This window comes from Akebia trifoliata, chromosome 11 (genome assembly GCF_017979445.1).
Source record: "Akebia trifoliata isolate Shusen 1 chromosome 11, ASM1797944v1, whole genome shotgun sequence".
Taxonomy (NCBI): Eukaryota; Viridiplantae; Streptophyta; class Magnoliopsida; order Ranunculales; family Lardizabalaceae; genus Akebia; species Akebia trifoliata.
The window spans coordinates 10,908,465-10,929,533 of record NC_141385.1 but is presented as its reverse complement, the minus strand read 5'-3'; the positions used below and the strand labels follow the sequence as shown (position 1 = coordinate 10,929,533).

Sequence of the window (21,069 nt, the reverse complement as noted above, 5' to 3'; positions counted from 1 at the left end):
ATATTAATTATTATTATTATTATCTATTAGTAACTCAATACTACATATATGGTGGTAATAATTAAAGTTTCTTCTACTTCAATGGTGTGTACATTCTTTCTTTTTGGTGTGGCTTATGTAATTTCATTAATTCGTGTGACAGTAACAACTTTCATAATAAATAATGAGGACCCAACTCATGTTTTAGTTAATTAGACGGTAACTTACTCTCCTATTCCATGACTTTGGATAATATTTCAAACTAAAATGAATGCTTTAATGCATTAATAGCGAAATTACAATTAAAATCAACAATTGATTTATTAAAAGAAATTAGATGTAAGATTATTGAGTTATGGATTCAATGTTCAAAATGAAATACATGACTAGGTCCAAAAATAGAAAGAAAATTTCATAAAAATATTGAGAGAGCAAATAGTTGTAATATCTTGACAATTAATGATATAAGATTTGAAATACTTAACTATAAAAAATCAAGAACACATATTGTTCAAATGAATATTAGATATTGTTTTTGGGAAAAATGATAACATGGCATTCTTTTTGTCAACATGCAATATCAATATGTGATGTTAGAAGATGAGATAATTATGATTTTGCTCTTAATTAATTTTCAATTGAAAAACATCGATTGATTTATGCAACTTTTATGGAAAGAATTCCAATTTTTTATGAAGTACAAAAAATTTCTCAAAGAAATTTTTTAATATTATCGTCATTAACTCAACGTCATTCTAATTGACCTAAGTTTAGTAGACGAAATACAAATATTAAAGATGTACGACATTTACATTGTAGTTGTTGTGGTGCCATTAGATATAACCTATTGACACATAGAAATTCTATTTTAAAATTATTTATTATTGTTATTTTTTTTTGTAATAATATATTATTTACTTAAGAAATTTGGGGGTTAAATTGTCGGGTTTCAATGGATAAAGGATTAAAATCCGGCTGAAAACTGATTGTGCGACGATTTATTTATTTTTTAATAATTAAAAAATAATATATTATTTTTTAATAATTTTTTCATAAAATTTTATTGAAAAACTAAAGAAGAAACAATCTTTTTTTTTTTTAATGTAAAGGTAGCTCCACACCATTATACCACAATTTCAGAAAGTTAGTGACATTTTACTTCCATGGTTTTAAAATTTGTCTGAGACCTAGATTTATCATCCGAGTTAACTCGGTATTAGGGCTGAATGAGACTAACTCACAAGCCTATTTGAGACGTCCATGTATTGTGAGATAAGTGAGGTGTCTCAGATAAAATTTGTAAAATCTTGTCCGAGTTAAATGAGGCGAACGAGTTAAATGTTCTCAATCCTAATTCTTTCACCCAAATTAATTTTTCTTTATCTTTTTAATCAAGTGAATAAAAAAAAAAGATTTTGAAGGAAAACTTCATCTTTTTCATTTGATTCAAGACGAATTTGGATGGAAAAGATGAAATATATGTAACAATGAAAATAAAATATACGTAATAATATAAATATTTAATTTATTTATTTTGATAGGTATATTATAATTTTTTTTGGCTTCATTTTTTAGTAGGAATTATTTCTGAATTTTTTCAGATTTTTTAAATGGTCAAAAATCATTGATTCAATTCTGAGCGAGACGAGTCGTATCGTCCGAGTTAACTCGGTATCGGGGCTGAACGAGACGAGACGTGAAACCGAGTTTAAAAACCATGCCTGTTTCATCCTTTGAGTTGCTTAACTTTCTCCTTCGTCCTTCTCTTCAGTTTTTCTTCGTAAGAGAGAAAAAAAAAAACCCTAATCCTGAACTCTCTACGATTCGAAGTCTTTGTTTTATCTCCGTAGATCCGATCGACGAAGTAATTTTGTCTTTTAGTTTAAGAATTAAAAATGGTAAGAAAATCGTTTAATTTTTGAATCATTCTTTTTTTTTTCTTTCTATATCGCAACTGGTGAGATTTGAGATGAAATTATGTGAATCTTATTTAGGGTTCGTTGGATTTTTCAGTCGGCTCTCTTCAATTTCCATTCGTTTTTGACAGTGGTGTTGTTAGTAATCTGCACCTGCACTTACGTTAAGTTGCAGTTTCCTACCATTCTCCAACAAAAAACTGGGTACTCTCTTTCTCTCTCTCTCTCTCTCTCTCTGTATTGTGCTTAGACTTCTAGAGTTTAGATTCGGAATATTGATTGATACACTATATTGTGGAGACCTTATAATATCTGTACAGTTATAGGAAATCAAACCCATTGAGTAAGAAGCAATTAACCGATGCATTAACATTTGATCTGTTTGAAAAAAATTCCATCTGCACGAAAGGTGTTTGAATTTTTTTGGATTTGAGGTGATATATATATATATATATATATATATATATATATATATATGGACAGCGTTATTACGACCCCCTTTGTGACACACCATTTTGTCTTATATGGGCAAAAATGTTTGGAATGGGCTGATTTTTTGTGAGGATGATCTCTGTGATGAGGGGATCATCCTGGCAAAAAATCATCCCATTCCAAAACTTCTAACCCCATCAAAATTGATTTACAAAAATTGGATGGTCTAAAATTTTTCAACTTGAAAACATGGGGCTAGAAATTTCATAATGAGCTGATTTTTGGCAAGGATGATCTCGTCACCACAGAGATCATCCTCACAAAAAATCAGCCCATTCCAAACATTTTTGCCCATATAAGACAAAATGGTGTGTCGCAAAGGGGGTCGTAATAACCCGACCTTATATATATATATAGGGGGCGGTTCAAGGGCCATATGAGAAAACATATGAAAAAACTTTCGTTTTTCAAAATAAGAGTTAGAGGTTTTGGATTGAGCTGATTTTTTGCAAGGATGGTCACTATGATGAAAAGATCATCCTCACAAAAAATCAGCTCAATCAGAAACTTCTAAATCCATCAAAAGTGATTTAGAAATTAATGATAAAAATTGGTAAAAAATCGACGGTCCACATTCTAAATCACTTTTTAATGGGGTTAGAAGTTTCAGATTGGGCTGATTTTTTTTTTGGATGATCTTCCCATCATAGAGATCATCCTTACAAAAAATCAGCTCAATCCAAAATTTCTAACCCATATTTAAAATTTTATTAAAAACGAAAGTTTTTACATATGTTTTCTCATATGGCCCTTGAACCTGACCCATATATATATATATATATATATATATATATATATATTATATATATATTATATATATATATATATATATATTTTTTTTTTTTTTTTCTATTTAGATGCTTTTACATTGCTTTGAGATGGTATCAGGTTTGCGGATTAACCTCTATAAGGATCAGATGTAGGGAGTTGTGGATGTGGGTCTATATGAGTTGGTTGGTAATTTGGGTTGTAGTGTGGGGTGTCTTTGTACGTCAAACTTGGGCTTCCTCCGTGGTGTTGATTCACAATTGAAGGCATTATGGGTCTTGCATTTAGAAAGAATTTGGGAGAAGATTGTCCATCAAACTTATTAACTCGGTTAAAGGGTACATTATACAGTGTACATCATACTTGAAAAACCCTTTTATACACACCCTCCAAGAATCAAGTTAGTGGAGTGTGACGATAAGATGATTAATGAGCTTTGGAGGGGGGACATTGGCTGGGATTTTCTTCCAGCTTTAGGATCGGCAGGTGGCTTATGAAGTGGAATAAGAATTTCATTGAAGTGTCAGAAAACATGGTTGGGGCGTTTTTCTATTTCTATCTTGTGCAACTGTGTTAATAAGGATTTTTAGTGGTTTTTTTTTTTCCAGGTATTTAGTCCTACTTAAAGGTGGGGAGAGAGTTCAATTTTGGGAGGAATTGGAGGATGTAGCTGGTTATTGGGATAAGCCATGGGTCTTGGGTGGGGATTTTAATGTTGTCAAATTTAGCTATGAAAAAAATGGGGGATCGAGAGTCAATTAGGGAATGAGTGATTTTAATGATTTCATGAATAGGCATGCTTTAATGGACTTCCTTTTACTTGAGAGAAGGTTTACTTGGTCAAATAATCAAGTTCACCCAAGGTTGTCTAGACTTAATAGATTCCTGGTGGAGAGTTTGTGAGAAGAAAATTTTCAAAATGTTGTTCACTCGGCCATTTCTAACTATTCGCTTATCTTTTCTTGGAGGCACAACAACCTAGGAGTAAACCGACACCTTTCTGTTTCGAGAACACGTGGCTTCTTCACCCTAATTTTGTTGATCTTATTAAATAATGGTGCAACGAGTGTCCGTTTTTAGGTAACTTTGGGTCTATTTTTATGAGTAAGCTCAAGTTTTCGAAAGAGATGTTGAAGGTGTGGAATAAGGAGGTGGTAGGGAAGGTTGATATGATGAAGGAGATTCTCAAAGAAATAGAGATCCTAGATGTCGCAAAGGAAGTGGGGGAGTTAGGTAATGAGGAAAAAGTGAAAAGGACCGAGTTGAAATTAGAATTTCAAAGAGTAGCTTTGATGGAGGAGATAAGTTGGAAACAAAAATCTAAGGTCCAATGGCTAAAAGAAGGGGATGATAATACTAAATTCTTCCACAAAGTGACAAATTTTCATAGAAAATATAATTTGGTTACAAAATTTTTGATGAATGGAAATGTAGTGAAAGGGGAGGAGAAGATCAGAGAGTGTGTTGTTGAGTACTACGGAGACTTGTATAGGGAAAGAGAGAGTAAGAGGCCTTGTCCCGACAATTTGGAGTTCAATTCTTTATCCCAGGAAGATGGAGCGTGGCTAGAGAGACCAATAGGGGAGGAGTTGAGGTCAGTCATATCTTCCATGTGTGTGGATAGAGCCTTGGGACCAGACGGATTTTCTATGGCTTTTTTTAAGTGATGTTGGGAAATAGTTTCAGAAGATTTTATGAAGGTGGTCAAAGAGTTGCAGGAGAAAAATTATTTGGATTACGGTCTTAATAGCACCTTTGTAGCGTTGATTCCCAAGAAGGTGGGGATAATTGATTTGGGAGACTTTAGGCCCATAAGTTTGGTTGGGTTGGTGTACAAGATAATCTCGAAAGTGTTAGCAACAAGATTGAGGGAAATTTGAAGAATTTAATTTATCTAGAACAAGGTGTTTTTATTAGGGGGGGACAGATCTTAGATAGTGTGCTAGTTGCTAATGAGTGTCTTGACTCGAGTGTGAAAGATAAGAAAGTGAGACTTATAGGTAAAATAGATATGCAGAAGGCCTATGATCATGTGAGTTGAGACTTCTTGGAATATATGATGAGGATGGATTTTGGGTCGAAGTGGATAGGGTGGCTTATGAAGTGTATCGTGACGACTTCCTTCTTCGTTTTAGTTAATGGCAATCCGACAAGCTATTTTAGGGGATCGAGAGTTTTGAGGAAAAGGGATCCCTTGTCCCCCTTCTTATTCTTAATAGTGGTAGAGGCCTTGGGGAAACTTTTCAAAAGTACAAAGGGAGGTTATCCGGATTAGGGGGAATAATGATAGCCCTTTGATTTCTCATCTTTAGTTTTCACCGACGATACCTTAGTGTTCTTGGATCATTCTAAAGAGCAAGTGAGAGTCTTGCGAGTATTGTTATGTTGCTTTGATGCGATATTGAGTTTGCATATAAACTTGCAGAAAAGTAAGCTATTTGAGGTTGGCGATGTGCTTGATCTTCCTGTCTTAGTTGTTACGTTGGGCTGTAGCTTGTAGAAGTGATACTCTCCCTTCTTCCTATTTAGGTTTAACTTTAGGCACTCCTTATAGTAGCAAGACGGTTTGGGAAGTAGTCATTGAGAAATGGGAAAAAGAAATTGAGCACTTGGAAAGCTAGATACCTATCCAAAGGGGGCAAGGTGACATTGATCCAAAGTATCTTATCGAGCATCCCGATTTATTAACTCTCTCTTTTCACTTTGCCAAAATCAGTGGAGGTGTGTATTGAAAGAATCTTGAAGAACTTCACGTGGAATGACAAGAATGGAGGTAAAAAGTATCATCTTGTGAATTGATAGTTGGTTTGCACTTTGAAGAAGCAAGGAGGGTTGGGGATTAGAAGTTTGAGACTTACAAACAAAGCTCATTTGGGTAAGTGGCTTTGGAGGTTTGAGGAGGAGAGAAGTAGTTTGTGGAGGAGAGTAGTGCATGCTAAGTATGGGGAGAAGAATTTTGATCGGTGTAGTAGTGAGGCTAGGAGAACATATGGGTGTGTGTGTGGTGAGGTATCCTAAAAGGTGTCAATTTGTTGGGGAGGGAAATTAGATTTAGAGTTGGGTCGGGGGATAAGGTGAGATTTTGGGAAGATAAGTGGTGCGGTAACTTAGCTCTGTCAATTCAATACCCTTCCTTGTATGCTTGTTCCTTGAAAAAGAATTGTTTTGTGAAAGATTGTCTGGGTAGTAACGGAAGCACTCTTTCTTGGGATTCAGGTTTCAGGAGAAATTTCAATAATTGGGAGATAATGGAGGTCACATCTCTCCTAGATCTTCTAAATTCTTACAACTTTGGGGGGGTTGGGGATGTTCATTACAGGATGGAATGGTTCAAGGCCAAGGACAAGAGGTTTTCTGTTTACTTTTCTACAAGTGTTTACTTCCACCTATTGTAGCTCCCTTCTTGGCCTCATGCATTTGGAGTGGGCTTGTTCCCTCTAAGATTTTGTTCTTTGTGTAGCTCACCTCCTTAGGTAGAATTCTCACTTTGGATAATTTAATTTCTTGCGGTTGGATTACTCTAAAATTTTGCTCTTTGTGTTCGAGGGATGGGGAATTGGTGAATCACATCTTAATTCATTGTACTTTCTCTTGGGATATTTGGATGTTTTTCTGTCTCGATTTCAGTTGGATTGGGTATTACTTGGTTCTTTCATTTCCCTTTTGGAAGGGTGGACTTTCAATATTTTCTCTTAGAAAAAAAAATCTCTAGGCTATCCTTCTGTTTGCCATTGCTTGGGGTATTAGGAGAGAGAGAAACAACAAAGTCTTTCAGAGCAAGGTAAGTACATCCCATGTCGTAATTTTGGAGATCTTGGGCCTTCTCTACTTATGGTCCAAGTTGAACAGGGATTTTTTGGATGTCTCCTTCTAGGACTTTGTGTTTAAATGGAATACTATTTGTAACATTTAGTTTCTGATATGCCTGCTTTTGTTTAGTTTGTGTATGTTTTCTTTCATTTCCCTTGTATGGGGGCTATTGCAGTCTCCTCTTCTATTTTCCTCTATATTTATGCAATCTTTACTATTATCAAAAAAAAAAAAAAAAATTTACTGTGTCTTGGTTCACTACCTATCATTTTCCTCGGTTCCTTTGGGAATTGGTAGTAAATTGGATGAGGAAGGTATCCCTTGTGGAGTGGAACAAGTGTGAAAGATATGAATACTGCCTTTCTGAGAAAATGGCTTTGATTTGGGGAGGAGTTTGATAGTTTTTGGTTTAGGTTGGTGGCGTGCCAAATGCAAGGGTGTTCTTGTTAAAAATGAATCCTGTTTTTTCCATTCAATTTTGCCTAAAGCTATGTATTTTGTAACATTCCTAAAAGGGGTTTAGGAGTGGGTTTTTTTATGTTGACTGAATCTCTTGTAAGTGGGTCCCATTAATGGTCCTAAAGGAGGGTTTTAATGTTTTTTAAATGACTAAAAATGGGTTCCATTGGTTTGGTTAGTTAGATCTTATAATTAGAACCTTATTAATCTAGGTTTCTGTTTTAATAGGGTAGTCAATAAGTATTCAAAAATTACAGTTTTAGTAATTAGTTTCTAGTTTAGAGAGCAGAAGCTTGGTTGATGTCTCTAAAATTTAGGAGGTTCTAATTTCTTGGTAAGGAAGTTGTTTGTTTAAGGATAGTAAGTAGGGGGTGTACTCTATATACATCTTTGTAATATCTTCAGTTTTAATGAGGATAATAGATAAAATTTATTTCTTGGTTGCAATTGCTGTTGCATGCTTCAGAGGTAAGATTCTTTGATTGATTAATTGTGAATCTGGTCATTCCAGATGTCTAGATCTTGGCATGACTTTATAGATCTGATTCCTAGGGCTGTGCAACTTAGTCTGATCATTCCTTTTTTTTTTTTTTTTTAAACTTCAAATCATCAAGTTGCTGAAATTTTACGAGCTTTTTTTCTACCCGACCCATATAACCTGTCTTTTAACCTAGTATAATTTCAGATTTGTTATAAACCTATTTCAGCCTAGAGATTAGGTATCCTTAATTGCTAGATCTATTCTATGTTTTCTCTACCATTGTAACTCTATTCTAGCACCCTACGCCCCCCTAAGTGAACCAAATAAAAGCCCAAAATCATTGATTACTTCCTAGTCCATTTTGAAACTGTCCTACATCAATTTTGATATTAGTTCTCTGGACGTTCATCTGTGAGCTGATGGAAGGGTTTTTTTTTTTTTCTGATAAGTAATATTTCATTGGAAAAAAAAAGAAAAAAGACTACTAACAAACAATAAAGAGGTTGAGGCAACCTTCCTAGAAACAAAAAAGGAATAGATAAAAAGAAAAAGAAAAGACAAGGCAAAAGAAAGCATGACAAGAAACGAGCAATACCCCAGATGACAACGAGTTATGAGTCCTTACTAACAATCAAATCCCAACTAAAAAAGTAGGCCTTAAAAGAACATCTCCCTACAATCCTTGAATATAGATGACCAGTGAAATAAAAGGCCTAAGTATTCAGGATGATTCATTGGGAATCCTCCATTTTTTTCCCTTAAGACACCTGTTTATTCTTTTCTTCCAAATGCTCCAACATGGCGGAAAGATAACAACCTAACCAAAATGACCTTTCCTGAAGAAAGAGCACAAACTTACAAGCCGTGACAAACCTTAATAACAGAATTGGGAAACACCCCAACCACTCTGATTCTGCATTTCTTTTGCATAAAAAACAATTATTGAACTATACATTTTATGGGTCTAAGACTTTCGATGGTAAGGATTTTAGAAAGTGAAGTGGTCCAAAAGAAGAACACTAGCTTGGATGGGATCTTGAAACCCCAAACAAAAGAAGTGGGATAGCTGCTACTAGAATCACCTTTCAATGCCTTACGGAAAGATCTGACAGAAAGGTTCTTTTCCGATCCCAAATCCATGATCTCTTTTCTGAACCGGCAATCCAAGATCTCTTGTCCGAACCAGATAGATATTCAGTGGAATACTCTATAAATGTATGAGGATATAAATTAATTCAACTTCCCAATCATTAAACCTTCTTTTAGGTTCCAAGTCCCATGCCAGATCTTCATCATTCCAAATGGTGAGTCTTGAATCAAAAATCCTTTTTGTTCGACAGAATATAGAGAGTCAGAAACTCTTCTTTTAGCATTCTTTCCTTGTTCGGTGCTGTGTGTAAGTATTTCATGAATTTGATGGATATTTGCTTTCAGAATTTAGTATTACACACTATCCAAGTGCTTACTATTGGAATTAATGTTCATAATGTACCTAGTAATTTATATAATACTTCAATGAGAATGGTGTAAGTATTGTGTTTGCTTTAAATTTCATGATCAGTGAATAATTCTATGTTCCTTATGGTGCTTCACTTTTGGCAGGTTTCGGGGTTTTTTTTGGAAGGCTGCTAGAATAGGTACGTTTCTGTATCACCATTGGTTTCGACTAGTTGATTTTGTTCTGCATGCATTACGCGTTTACTTTCATGCCTTGTGTTACCACAATTTTGTTCCTCTTTCTTTTTATTATTGCTGTTTTTTTTTCTTTGTTCTCTCTCCTTTTGGATATCTGTGTTTGTGTGTCGGTGGGGGTTGTAAGTTGTAATTAACCAGAATATATCTTATGTATGACATCATCATGCTGTGACTTGGTTATAATTACTCCATGTAGTTAGCATTTATATTGCACCAGCTCTCTTAAAAGGGTGAGGTATCTGTGTCTGATATTGGCACTCCATGGATACTTGTGTGTTACTTCCAATTTTGTTGTTTCTGTATTGCAATGTATTGATTAGAATTTACCATGGAATATTTGTGTTCTACCCTCTTCGATTGAAAATGTCTTTGTAGCAACAATTTATGTGTTCTTTTTTAAATTGGTATATGATACATATCACAAGATATCCGATCACATGATCCATTATCATCCTTCTTATTATCTATATATATATATATATGGACAATGTTCGGCAGCCAACATTAGGGAGCCAAATTTTTTTTATCCGGGTTAGAAGTTTTGGAATGGGCTGGTTTTTTTTGAGGATGATCTCCTAATCAGCCCATTCCAAAACTTCTAGCCCCAGTTTACAAGTTGAAGAATCGTGGACTGTCAAATTTTTCCGTTACTTGTAAACCACTTTTGATGGGGTTAGAAGTTTAGGAGAACACCCCACCCTCTCCATTCCGTTACCTTTTGGTGACCTGATGACAGGGGAGCCGGCGACTGAATCCCTGATGTAGAAATAGAAAGAAACAACTTCCGGAACGAAGGGGGGACTAAACAGGAACAAAAAGGATCCACCGAAAAAGACCCTTCCCCTTCCCTTTGTTCGGAATCCCAGTGTTGGCTCCCATATATATATAGATATATGCCATGTCCATGAGTCCTATTTTTCGGGGTTTCTGAACCCAACCTCTGTACCTGTGTCATTCTTTGACACTTGATTGTGTATCCATGCAACATGGACTATCATTTTCATTCCCCATTTCCATTTACTAAGTCATAGCAAGGTTGGAAACCTCTTCACTTGGATCAAGTTGCCATGCTATGGGAAGTTAACCTGTGTGTTATAAAAGTGGAAAATAGGAGAAATACAGGTTACTTATATAATTTGGTCCAGGTTAATTTACCTTTTATTCCCATCACTAGGAAAGTTTCAACTTCCTAAGATTAAAAAAGAACCGGATTCGTGTGGTTTGAGCCCAACCTCTGTACCTGTGTCATTCTTTGACACATGATTTGTGTATCCATGCAACATGGACTATCATTTTCATTCCCCGTTTCCATTTACTAAGTCATACCAAGGTTGGAAACCTCTTCACTTGGATCAAGTTGCCATGCTATGGGAAGTTAACCTGTGTGTTATAAAAGTGGAAAATAGGAGAAATACAGGTTACTTATATAATTTGGTCCAGGTTAATTTACCTTTTATTCCCATCACTAGGGAAAGTTTCAACTTCCTAAGATTAAAAAAGAACCGGGATTCGTGTGGTTTGAGCATTGTAAGTAGATTTGACTGTTGACTCGGGCACACAATTTTTTTTTAACCTCGGTGAGTACTCCACCTCGGAGTTCAATAAAAGGCCTCACTATATAAAGTATTTAATCTCTTAATTTTATTTACAAATCAGAAAAAGAAGAAGAATTGTCTGTTACTTGGCCATGAAAACACGAAGATGCACTGGGCAAGACTTTTTTTTGCAAAACTTAGAAAATGGCCTCAAAGCTGCATATCAGTGAATTAGAGTGTTAATAAGAGTTCATTATTGGAATATATTTTTAGACAGATAAAATATTTAGTAAGAAGAGAAGATGTTTAGTAGGCCTCCAAAAGAGACAAACAAACAAAATAGCTATTAGCCATACAAACCAAATCCCATCTAAACAAGAAACCCTAAAAAAGCACTCCTTTGAACTCTGAATACAACATAAAAGAACAGCAAACCCAAAATGGAAATAATGACCTCCTGATAGGAATGCTTATTCCCTTTGGAAATCTTGCCTTTGCTCTGTTTTTTTTTTTTTGAGAAGCAATCTTGCTGTTCCTCTCCTTCCATAATCCCCGACAAACAACGAAAGGAATAAGTTTCCATAGCATAGGATCCTCTCTCTGTCAACAAAGACCTTGTCCCGCCAGCTTTGGAAAAAAGGAAGCACCAAGGAAGAAAAACACCACCATAAACAAAGCAAGAATAAAAAATGAACCCACACCTTTCGAGTAAAATTATGGTCAATTGAGAGATGATTGATGGATTCACCACTTGATTTATATAAGGAACACAAATTCACAGCAATAATTTTCTAGTTCTGATGTGATTTGAGGTTAAAAATCCAAAGCTGCAGTCCAGACAAAGAAGGCACACGTAGAATTTTTGGACTTCAAACCACAGCCATTGGAGTTCATCAGCTGCTACAATCCGGAAGAAAGTGATTCCTCAATCTCAGGCCACCAATCACCACACGCACAAGCACGAATGTATGTACAACCATGTACATGTGGAAAACTGAACCCTGCTTCCACCACAAAGCAAACATGTGATCTTTAACATTAATAAAAATGACTTTTTTTTTTTCTCTGTAGTTACATGTGCATTTCATCATTATGAGATTTTCATTTCTCGATAGTGTGGCATATTCAAATTGGGAATGTATTAAGATTGTCAATGCTCTTGTTGAAAGATCCTATTGTTGTGGCTGAAACAGGTGAGCGCTTAAGCCCTTGGGTGGCTGTGGGATGCTTCACGATGGGTGTGTCAATAATAATTTTCTAAGCATCAAGGATTCTGGTACATAAAGCTGTTCTTGCTTCATCTTTGGTTGAGTTGTAGCAACCATAACCATTAGACTCTGATGTTATCCAATGGTTTGTGATACAAAAGATAACTATAATTACTTTTAAAAAAACAAATATAACTACATGGTTGAGGTTTCCACTTTTCAGGATCAAGATCGCAGAACTAGTAATCTTGCCTGCTCTTAACCCAATCTTAGCAGGAGTGATTGGATTTTAATTTGTTAAAGAATGTTTTATGATTTAATTATCTTCTTTTTTATGAGAGGGTAATTGGGCAATGGATCTGACCCTCTCTAGACAATGTTTATAAATTAATTGGATTCATTTAAGTATGATTCTGTTTCTCAAGGCACGGTTTAATGAGTAAAATTGGTTTGTTAACTTAAAAAACAGAAGTGTCACTGATAGTTTAACATACTCAGCCAAACTGTGACCCCGGTTTGGTCTAGTGCTGGTAATGATCTGATCTTTATCAGGAATCCGATCTGAAAAAATAGGAATCGGATCAACATTTTTGGTTTTTGGATCAGATTTGGGTCAAAATTTAAAATCCGATTAAATTTTAGATTGGATTTGAATTAACCCCAATCTGATCCGTTTTTTTTATTTATTTATAATAATAATAATAAATAAATAAATAAATAAATAAATAAAAACCAGCTGTCCTGCCTCTTAAACTGTTAAACATCTTTGTTTAAAAAAATAAGAAAAATAAGAATTCTGCAACCCTATCGTCTCAAAATGAGATTTCACCCCCAAAGCCCTCATCCTCAACTTAGATCTCCCCCAAAACCCAATTATCTCTTCCTCCATCATGCAATCTCTTCACGCCTCATCAAGACAACTTCTCCTTCCCTGTCAAGCAACATACTCAGTTCCATCAAAACTACAATCTTAGTAATGGTAAATTGCTCATTTGATTACATGCTTGGATGGATGAAACAAATCAACCCAGAAATCAATGGCATCGATGGATGAAGCAAATCATTCGATCACCTAGGTCTTGACAATCCGAAACCAATTTTTTGAGTTGAGTTTGCATCGCCCAATGTGTAGAAAAGTTTTTGCCATGATGACGACTGGAAGGTTTTGCTGCAACAATCTTCTCTGCTACCCCTCTGTAATTCTTGATCCACTCACCAAAATTGTAAGTCATTCGATCTCTCTCACACACAAACCCTAGTGGTATTGGACCGGATCGGTCCAACATAAGGTATATTTGGTAGTGGAGTTCGCATGGCCTGCAAATTGGGATCCTCATGGTCAGAGATATAATGTCATCAATGAACCTTTTTGCTGAGCTTACATCAATAATGTTGTTGGCACTTAGAGCCATCGATAAAACTTGCATTCGATCATGTTTTCTGAAAGGATAAAGACTAGTTCATACGTTTGCTGCACATCTGCTCATGTTTTCACACTTGGCTACAAGGGCATGAACTAGTGCCATCAGCCATTACATTTCTGATGAAATTCATGGGCTTGACTTCTCAAAATCAGTGGTATAATCTTCTCTTTACCTGAGAAGAGCCCCTCCATAGAATTTAAATTGCTACAATAAGGAAGAGTTCAGCGATCATACCCTTAATTGGGGTGATATATACAATTTTATTAATTGTTGCTTTAAAAAGTTTGGTATGGCAACCTTAGTTTACTACAAATTATTATGAGATCAAACTCTTTAAGAATGAAAACCTACCACATGTCACTATGTTTCTACTTCAACAGTATGGTATTCATCTTCTCCAGTATTCCGTATTTGAAACAGACTGTGGCAGAGCTTTCAAGTAAATATATCAAAGAAACATATTTCCTTCGCAAGTGTATGTATGAATGTTCAATGTATTTAGAAGTTCAAAGCCTGACAAAGGTGAGACCATGTTAATGACAGCCAAAACAAAGAGGGAAAAAAAAAATTCCTTCAGCTGAGTTTGCAAAAATTGAAGTCATTTCTTCTTCTTTCCACCCTTTCCTCCTGATTTGGAGGAAGGGCCTGCAGCAGTTGAAGCTGATGCAGGAGGCTCCTGTTTCTTGGTTCTCACAGCTAGTCTGGCGATCAGCTCTGCAACCTGGAGCATCAATTGTTTCCCTGCAATAATACATGAATGAATAGTAGCACAATAAGAATAAGAAATCCATTAACTTTTAACAGTTTTTATCGAGTTAACTCTGCATTCAGATATGCAAATGTAGAAAAGCTATAAATTGCAAAATTGTAAAAGAAAAAATATGTTCATGAAGTAGTAGCAATATGAGTGGAAAATTGATAGATGAGTATGTCAGATAAACACAGTGGAAGAATCCATCATTGTCCATTCTAGCTGAGAAGAAGGTGGGCTAATATGGGCCTGTGCTCATTATCATTGGACTGTTATTCTGTTATGCATGTAAAATGATAGTGAAATCAATTGCGATAAAACTTCAAGAAACGTATGTTTTTTCCCTGAATGATCTAATTTGGTAATGATCTTAAAGAAAATCAATTAGCAATCACAACCTAATAAGCCCCCTTATTGTCAAAACCAAAGTGAGAAACCACTTCATATCTATCTCATTCTGGAAAGAGCTCTTTTATAGGTACCAAAGAATCTAAGGTTGCAGTGGAGAGGACAACGGTTTAAGATCTTCAACATGTCGATGGGAATTATGACTTTTATAAGACCTTTCCTTTTCTTAGTGTAGACCATATCTCTCCTTATCTGAGCAATTAACTAAAGAAGTCCTCAAGTTTAGAGGAAAGAGAATGATCTTCTGAATAAACACCGATCAACATTAAAATCAAAGTCTTATCCCAAGCGGCCGACTGAATGAATCATGTTCTTTAATTCAAGCGACTTCCTATCAGCTACACTGCCTCCATCCACTTCCTTAGAACCTTCAACCTGAACACTGATTCTGATTTGTACTGTCATCATTCGTTATCGTACTTGAGCAAACCAACTCACCTGACTTTTCCTTACTCCTCCATTTTCATCAATGCATATATTCATAATTCTTTCATTCTTAATCCAACAAAGATGAAGTAGGGCCAAGGACTGGATGATACTTAGATAGACGTATGGAAATGCATAGGAAATTTTGGATTGTCCTGGCTAACTAAGTTATTCAATAGTATTTTAAAGAGTAAAAAGATGTTGAATGAATAGAGGAAAAGCATCATAGTACCGATATTAAATTTATGATACACACTATAAACTATATAAAGAATGATTGAACAATGGTTAAGTCTAAAGACAAAAAACGAATATATTAGAAAATCAATTTAGTCTTATGTCGGGTTGATCAACTATCAAGGCAATCTTTATATTTAGACAAATGATAAAGAGTATAAAGAAAAATGAAGAACTTTTATATGATTTTTATTGACTTAGACAAAGCAAACTACAAAGTACCTAGAGAGCTAATTTGATGGATATTTGGGAAGAAGGGAGTCTAGAATGGACACATTAACATAATTAAAGACATGTATGTAATGTGAGGAGAAATGAAGAGGAGACAAACAAGTTCCCAATTACAATTGATCTACATCAGGGATCAATTTTGCATACATATGTGTTTGCTCTAATTATAGATGAAGGAATACTCATATTTCAAGTCACGTACATGATGTAGTATTAGTTGATGAGAATAGAGAGGAGTCAAAACAAAACTATAATTCTGGAAAGAGATGGATTCCAGGGAATTTAGATTGAGTTAAATCAAGACCAAGTATATGGAGTTAAAATTTATTATTGACACCTAAGAAGAGAATGTTTACTAAAATTAGATGCTCCAGAAATACCCCAAAGAGATGAACTCACTTTGGTTATAATCTAACTTCTAAATTTTTCGAATATCTCAACGAAAATTTTGGAGTAACTATCACCTTTTCAAAATGCTAGATATCTATTTTATCATATAACAAACTACTAATAATGTATTCTAAATTAACATGGTTTATATTTTAGCAACTATTTGATCAATGTGGTACCCAAACTTGAAATTACTTCAAACCGTACATGTGTTACCTCAACATGTGCATACCCAACTTCTAGGTAGGATTCGACATAGAAGTTGACTATCGAGGACACCTGACGCCCTTCAGATTTGAGAACATGTGGCTGAAGCATCCGAATTTTGCAGACTTCATTCATGGATGGTGGAATGAGCTAGAGGTGGAAGGGAGACCTGGGGCAATTTTCAGAACCAAGTTGAAGTTGATTACAGATAAGTTGAAGGTTTGGAACGTAGAGAATTTCAGGAGATTTGAAATCAAGAAGAAAGAACTTCTCTTGGAGCTGGATAGTTTGGATACATTAGAGGAGGGAAGGAACTTAGGGGCTGAGGAGAAGGTTAGGAGGAATAAGTTGAAAGAAGAATATTAGAAGGTTTGTCGAAAACAGAAATCTAGAGTTCAATGGCTCAAAGAAGGTAACGACACTAAGTTTTTTCATCGGATGGCCAACAGTCATAAAATGAGCAATTATTTATCAAAGTTGAGAGTAGACGGTGCTTGGGTAGAAGTGGTGGAGAGGGTGGCCCGCTAGTGTGGTAGGGTCTTACAAAAAACTTTACAGGGAGGAGAGTCAAGTGAAGCCTTGATTGGACAATTTTTTTTCCGATAAGATCTTTAATGTCGAGAAAGGTTGGCTAGAATGGATATTTACTGAAGAAGAAGTTTGGCAGGTAGTGGCGAGCTTGAGCTCTGATAAAGCCCCTGGCCCTGAAGGCTTTTCTATGACTTTTTTAAGGTGTGCTGGGGAACAATCAAGTCCAATCTGATGAAAGTTATCTCAGAGTTCTATGAAGAAGCTTTCTTAGACCATAGGTTGAACTGTACGTTTATCGCCTTGATTCCTAAGAAGTCCAGAGTGAGGATATTTCAGATTTGAGGCCAATTAGTTTGGTGGGAGCTACCTACAAGATCATTTCTAAATTATTGGCGACAAGCTTGAAGACGGTTCTATCAGGTGTGATAGATAAGGCGCAAGGTTTGTGAGAGGAAGACAGATCCTCAATGGTGTGTTGGTCGCGAACGAATGTATCAATCTTAGTGTAAGGGCTAAGGTCCTGAGAACCATCTGTATAGTTGATTTGGAGAAGGTACACGATCATGTGGGAACTTCTTGGAGTACATGCAAGGGAGGATGGGGTCTGGTCAGAAATGGATTAGGTGGATCTTGAAATGTGTTAGCTCTCCCTCTTTCTCTTGTTAATGGCTTGCTGCACAGCTTCTTTTGAAGCTCTCGAGGTTTTAAACAGGGAGACCCTCTCTCGCCTTTCCTTTTCATCATAGTTGTGGAGGCCCTAGGGAGGATGATAAATAAAGGAGTACTATGTGGGGAGCTATCTGGTTTCTTGAGTGTGCAGAATGGGCCATTGGTTTCGCACCTACAATTCGTTGATGATACATTGGTGTTCTTGGAGGATTCAATACCCCAAGTTTGCTTCTTGAGTGCGGTTCTTTGCTGTTTCAGTGCGGTTTCAGGCTTAAATGTGAATTTTATGAAGAGTAGGGTGTATGGTGTGGGAAATGTGTCAAATTTGGATTGGTTAGTGGCTGTTGATGGTTTTCAAGTGGGTACACTGCCTACCTCTTATTTGGGGCTCCCTCAACTAGTAAGGCTATGTGGGATCTAGTGATTGAAGGGTAGGTAAGAGGTTGAGTAGCTGGAAAGAGAAACTACTATCCAAAGGGGGTAAGCTAACATTGTTGAAGAGTTCATTATCTAGCATCCCAGTGTATTTCCTTTCTCTCTTCAAGAACCCAAATTTGTGGAGTGTAGATTAGAATTGTTTCAGGAGTTCCTATGGTACAATAAGGGGAAGAGGAAATTTCACATGATCCGGTGGAAAAAGGTGTGCATTCCGAAGTGCAAAGGCAGGCTAGGGGTGCGTAGATTGGGTCTTATGAATAAAGCATTGCAAGAGAAATGGCTTTGGAGGTTTGGGATGGAAAGAGATAACCTTTGGAGGAAAGTGTTAGCGGCGAAATTTGGGGAGGGTGACCATGGATGGGATAATGGGATGGGGAGGGGCACTTTCAGGTGTGGGGTGTGGAGGGGGATCATGAAGACTTTCCACCTTTTCCAACAAAGAACACGGTTTAAGGTGGGAGATGGTAGGCAGGTTAGGTTTTGTGAGGATTTTTGGTGTGGGGATGTGGCTTTGAAAGAAAACTTTCCTCATCTTTTCCAATTGTCTTCTAGTTCCCATATCTGAATTCTAGGTGGATGGCGGTAGGCTTATTGGTTGGAATTTTGGTTTTAGACAGGCTTTTAACGATTGGGAGGTGGATGAATTAGCGGTGTTGACTAGCTGGTTAGAAGAGTTTCCAGTGCCACAAGGTTCGATTGATACAAGGATTTGGAAGGATGCAAAGAATGGTGTATTTTCAGTTAGATCTTTCTACAAATCCCTACAAAGGTGTACATTTTCCAACGGCGGCTATTTGGGCACAAAAGTTCTTTCAAAGATAGTTTCCTTTATTTGGTCAGCTGCTTGGGATAACATACTCACGATGGATAGTTTGATTCGTAAGGGCTTTTGCACTATGGATTTTTGCATTATGTGTAGAAGGGATGGGGAATCAACTAGTCATCTCTTATTACATCGTGCACGGGCCTCAACGATTTGGAATTATTTCTGGGTTTTATTTGGCTTTGTAGGGTGCCTCCCAGTTCAGTGAAGTCCCTTTTCGAATTTTGGCAAAGCTTGGGAGCTTCATTTTTGGGGTCAAAAAGAACTTTGTGGTCTATCACCCCGTTTGGAGTGTGTGGAAAGAAAGAAATCACCGTATATTTGATGAGTTAGGAATATCCTTAGAGGACATTTTTATTTCTGAAAAGGTTCTCTTTTCTTCGTGTAAAATTTTTGTGGAGTTTAGAGGAGTCTTCTTTGAAGATTTCATAGGGAGATGGGATTGGGTATGTAGATTGTCCTAGTTGTTTTGGGTTGCTCTGCTCTTTCTTTTTTTGTATTCCTTTCGTTGGTCTTCTTGACCATTGTTAATATAAGTTGCATTTACCTATATAAAAGAAAGGATACCTGACTATAACTTGGGATAAAGGTTTGTTTTTTTCTTCCAATTATCTACTTTCTATCAGTTCAATAATAGAACTGCCTCACTTTGAGATTAGGCACAACTATATACAGAATTGTGAGCCCAAAACAATAGCGAGATCTAGAAGGATTGATTGTTATGAAAAAAGACTAAAAGTATGTATGATAAGGGGGTCCAGAGTGATCTCCAAAGCTAGATGGAATCTAGATGCAAAATTTATAATAATTAAGAATCACGATGATCTCGAACAGTTTGGGACTCCAGCAATATTGAAGTTAGAGATAGTAACTATGCAGTGTAATGGCAATCCTATAAGAACCCCAGGCATTGGATGCACCAAGAAAATCTATGTCAAGGGTTTCAAACTAATATATTTTAATTTGAATTACCCAAGATTCCATTCAAGAAGGAAAGAACTTGACCCTATCTGTTAAGACCCAAACCAATGCTCCAAAAATACCTAGGCGTCAATGTAGTGGAAAATTTAAGTCTTAACCTGAGGATTGTAACACGATCCAACATTAAAATCAATCAAGAACCCTAGAATTCGTTGATTCAATGTTTTCACACAAACAAGCTTCATCAAACCCTAATTCACACAATCTAACAATTCGATCGACAAACAAAAGACCCAAATCAAAAGCTTAGAAAATCAAAGATCCTTACTTGATCCAATATTCGGATTAACCAAAGTCCCATCTTCATTTTTCAACTCAACCCTCACTCTCCCTCTCTGCATGAAATCGCGCGGATACGCCTTCTCGGGCTACAACAAATTAAACAAATTTAATTGAAAAAAAAAAAAAAGAATAAAAAAACACCCAAAATTCGAAGAGAGATGGAGAATTAAAGGACCTCCAGCTTCCCTCGGAGCTTGAGATAGTTGCAGACAAATTCGATTTCCGCACAAGTTGGATTCTCACAGGCTTTGCTTGTAGGGATTCTGCGACCTTCTGCTATGGTTTTCTTTGAATTTATGTAAATTGGGTATAAAATAATCCATTTCTTGTAGTTGGGTTGTTCTCCAGCCATGTCTGCTTCTACAATTGCAGGAAAGAGAGAGAGAGAGAGAGAGGGAAAGAACCCTAGGAGAGAGAAGAGTAATATTTGAGAGAGTCCTCCTAGCCTTACTAAGTTAGTAACGAAAATACTTACTAAGATTCCTTAGGTTCACTTCTTGGCATCCAAAAAACATGATCCGATGCTTCAGGCTCTTAGATAACGAAATTCTATAACTTTTGAAAAAAAAAAAAATTTCAGGGTTGAATTTCGTTTTTATGTTTGGGAGTTATGTGGAAGTTCGGTAGCCGTCCATTCTTAAAATCTCAGACCAAGTTCAAATTATTTTTATTTTATTTTAATTTTCTTGATCTGGACATGAGTTTTTCGATAAAACTTAGAGGGATGTGATGTTGGATATCTGATATGTTAATCCATTTGAGCAAAACGACCCTTAGTAAGACTCCAAGTCTTACTATGTTAGTAAGGAAAGGGTTTCACGATTTGAGATACCTTAAGATTTAAAACTGATGACACTTAAGCTTGACTATGGTCTTATAAAAGAGATTAGTGAAAAATGATTGAAATACCCTTATCTTGAACCTCTTG

The 21,069-nt window shown here is 36.1% G+C and overlaps 2 protein-coding genes across 2 annotated transcripts; one reads left to right on the top strand and one right to left on the bottom strand.

The window, feature by feature from the left end:
* Nucleotides 1–1,714: 1,714 nt before the first annotated feature.
* Nucleotides 1,715–12,533, top strand: LOC147390895 (kish-A-like protein). Its single transcript, XM_086457246.1, has 4 exons — nt 1,715–1,877; nt 1,993–2,099; nt 9,508–9,542; nt 12,329–12,533. The coding sequence occupies exons 1-4, from the start codon at nt 1,875–1,877 to the stop codon at nt 12,394–12,396; spliced, it is 213 nt and encodes a 70-aa protein (XP_086313372.1). The 5' UTR covers nt 1,715–1,874; the 3' UTR covers nt 12,397–12,533.
* Nucleotides 12,534–14,213: 1,680 nt separating this feature from the next.
* Nucleotides 14,214–20,540, bottom strand: LOC147390894 (signal recognition particle 19 kDa protein, putative / SRP19). The gene is made up of 3 exons (XM_086457245.1): nt 20,317–20,540; nt 20,128–20,227; nt 14,214–14,508 (listed from the first exon to the last, which is right to left on the bottom strand). Exons 1-3 carry the CDS (start codon nt 20,491–20,493, stop codon nt 14,366–14,368), a joined length of 420 nt encoding a protein of 139 aa, XP_086313371.1. The 5' UTR covers nt 20,494–20,540; the 3' UTR covers nt 14,214–14,365.
* Nucleotides 20,541–21,069: the final 529 nt, after the last annotated feature.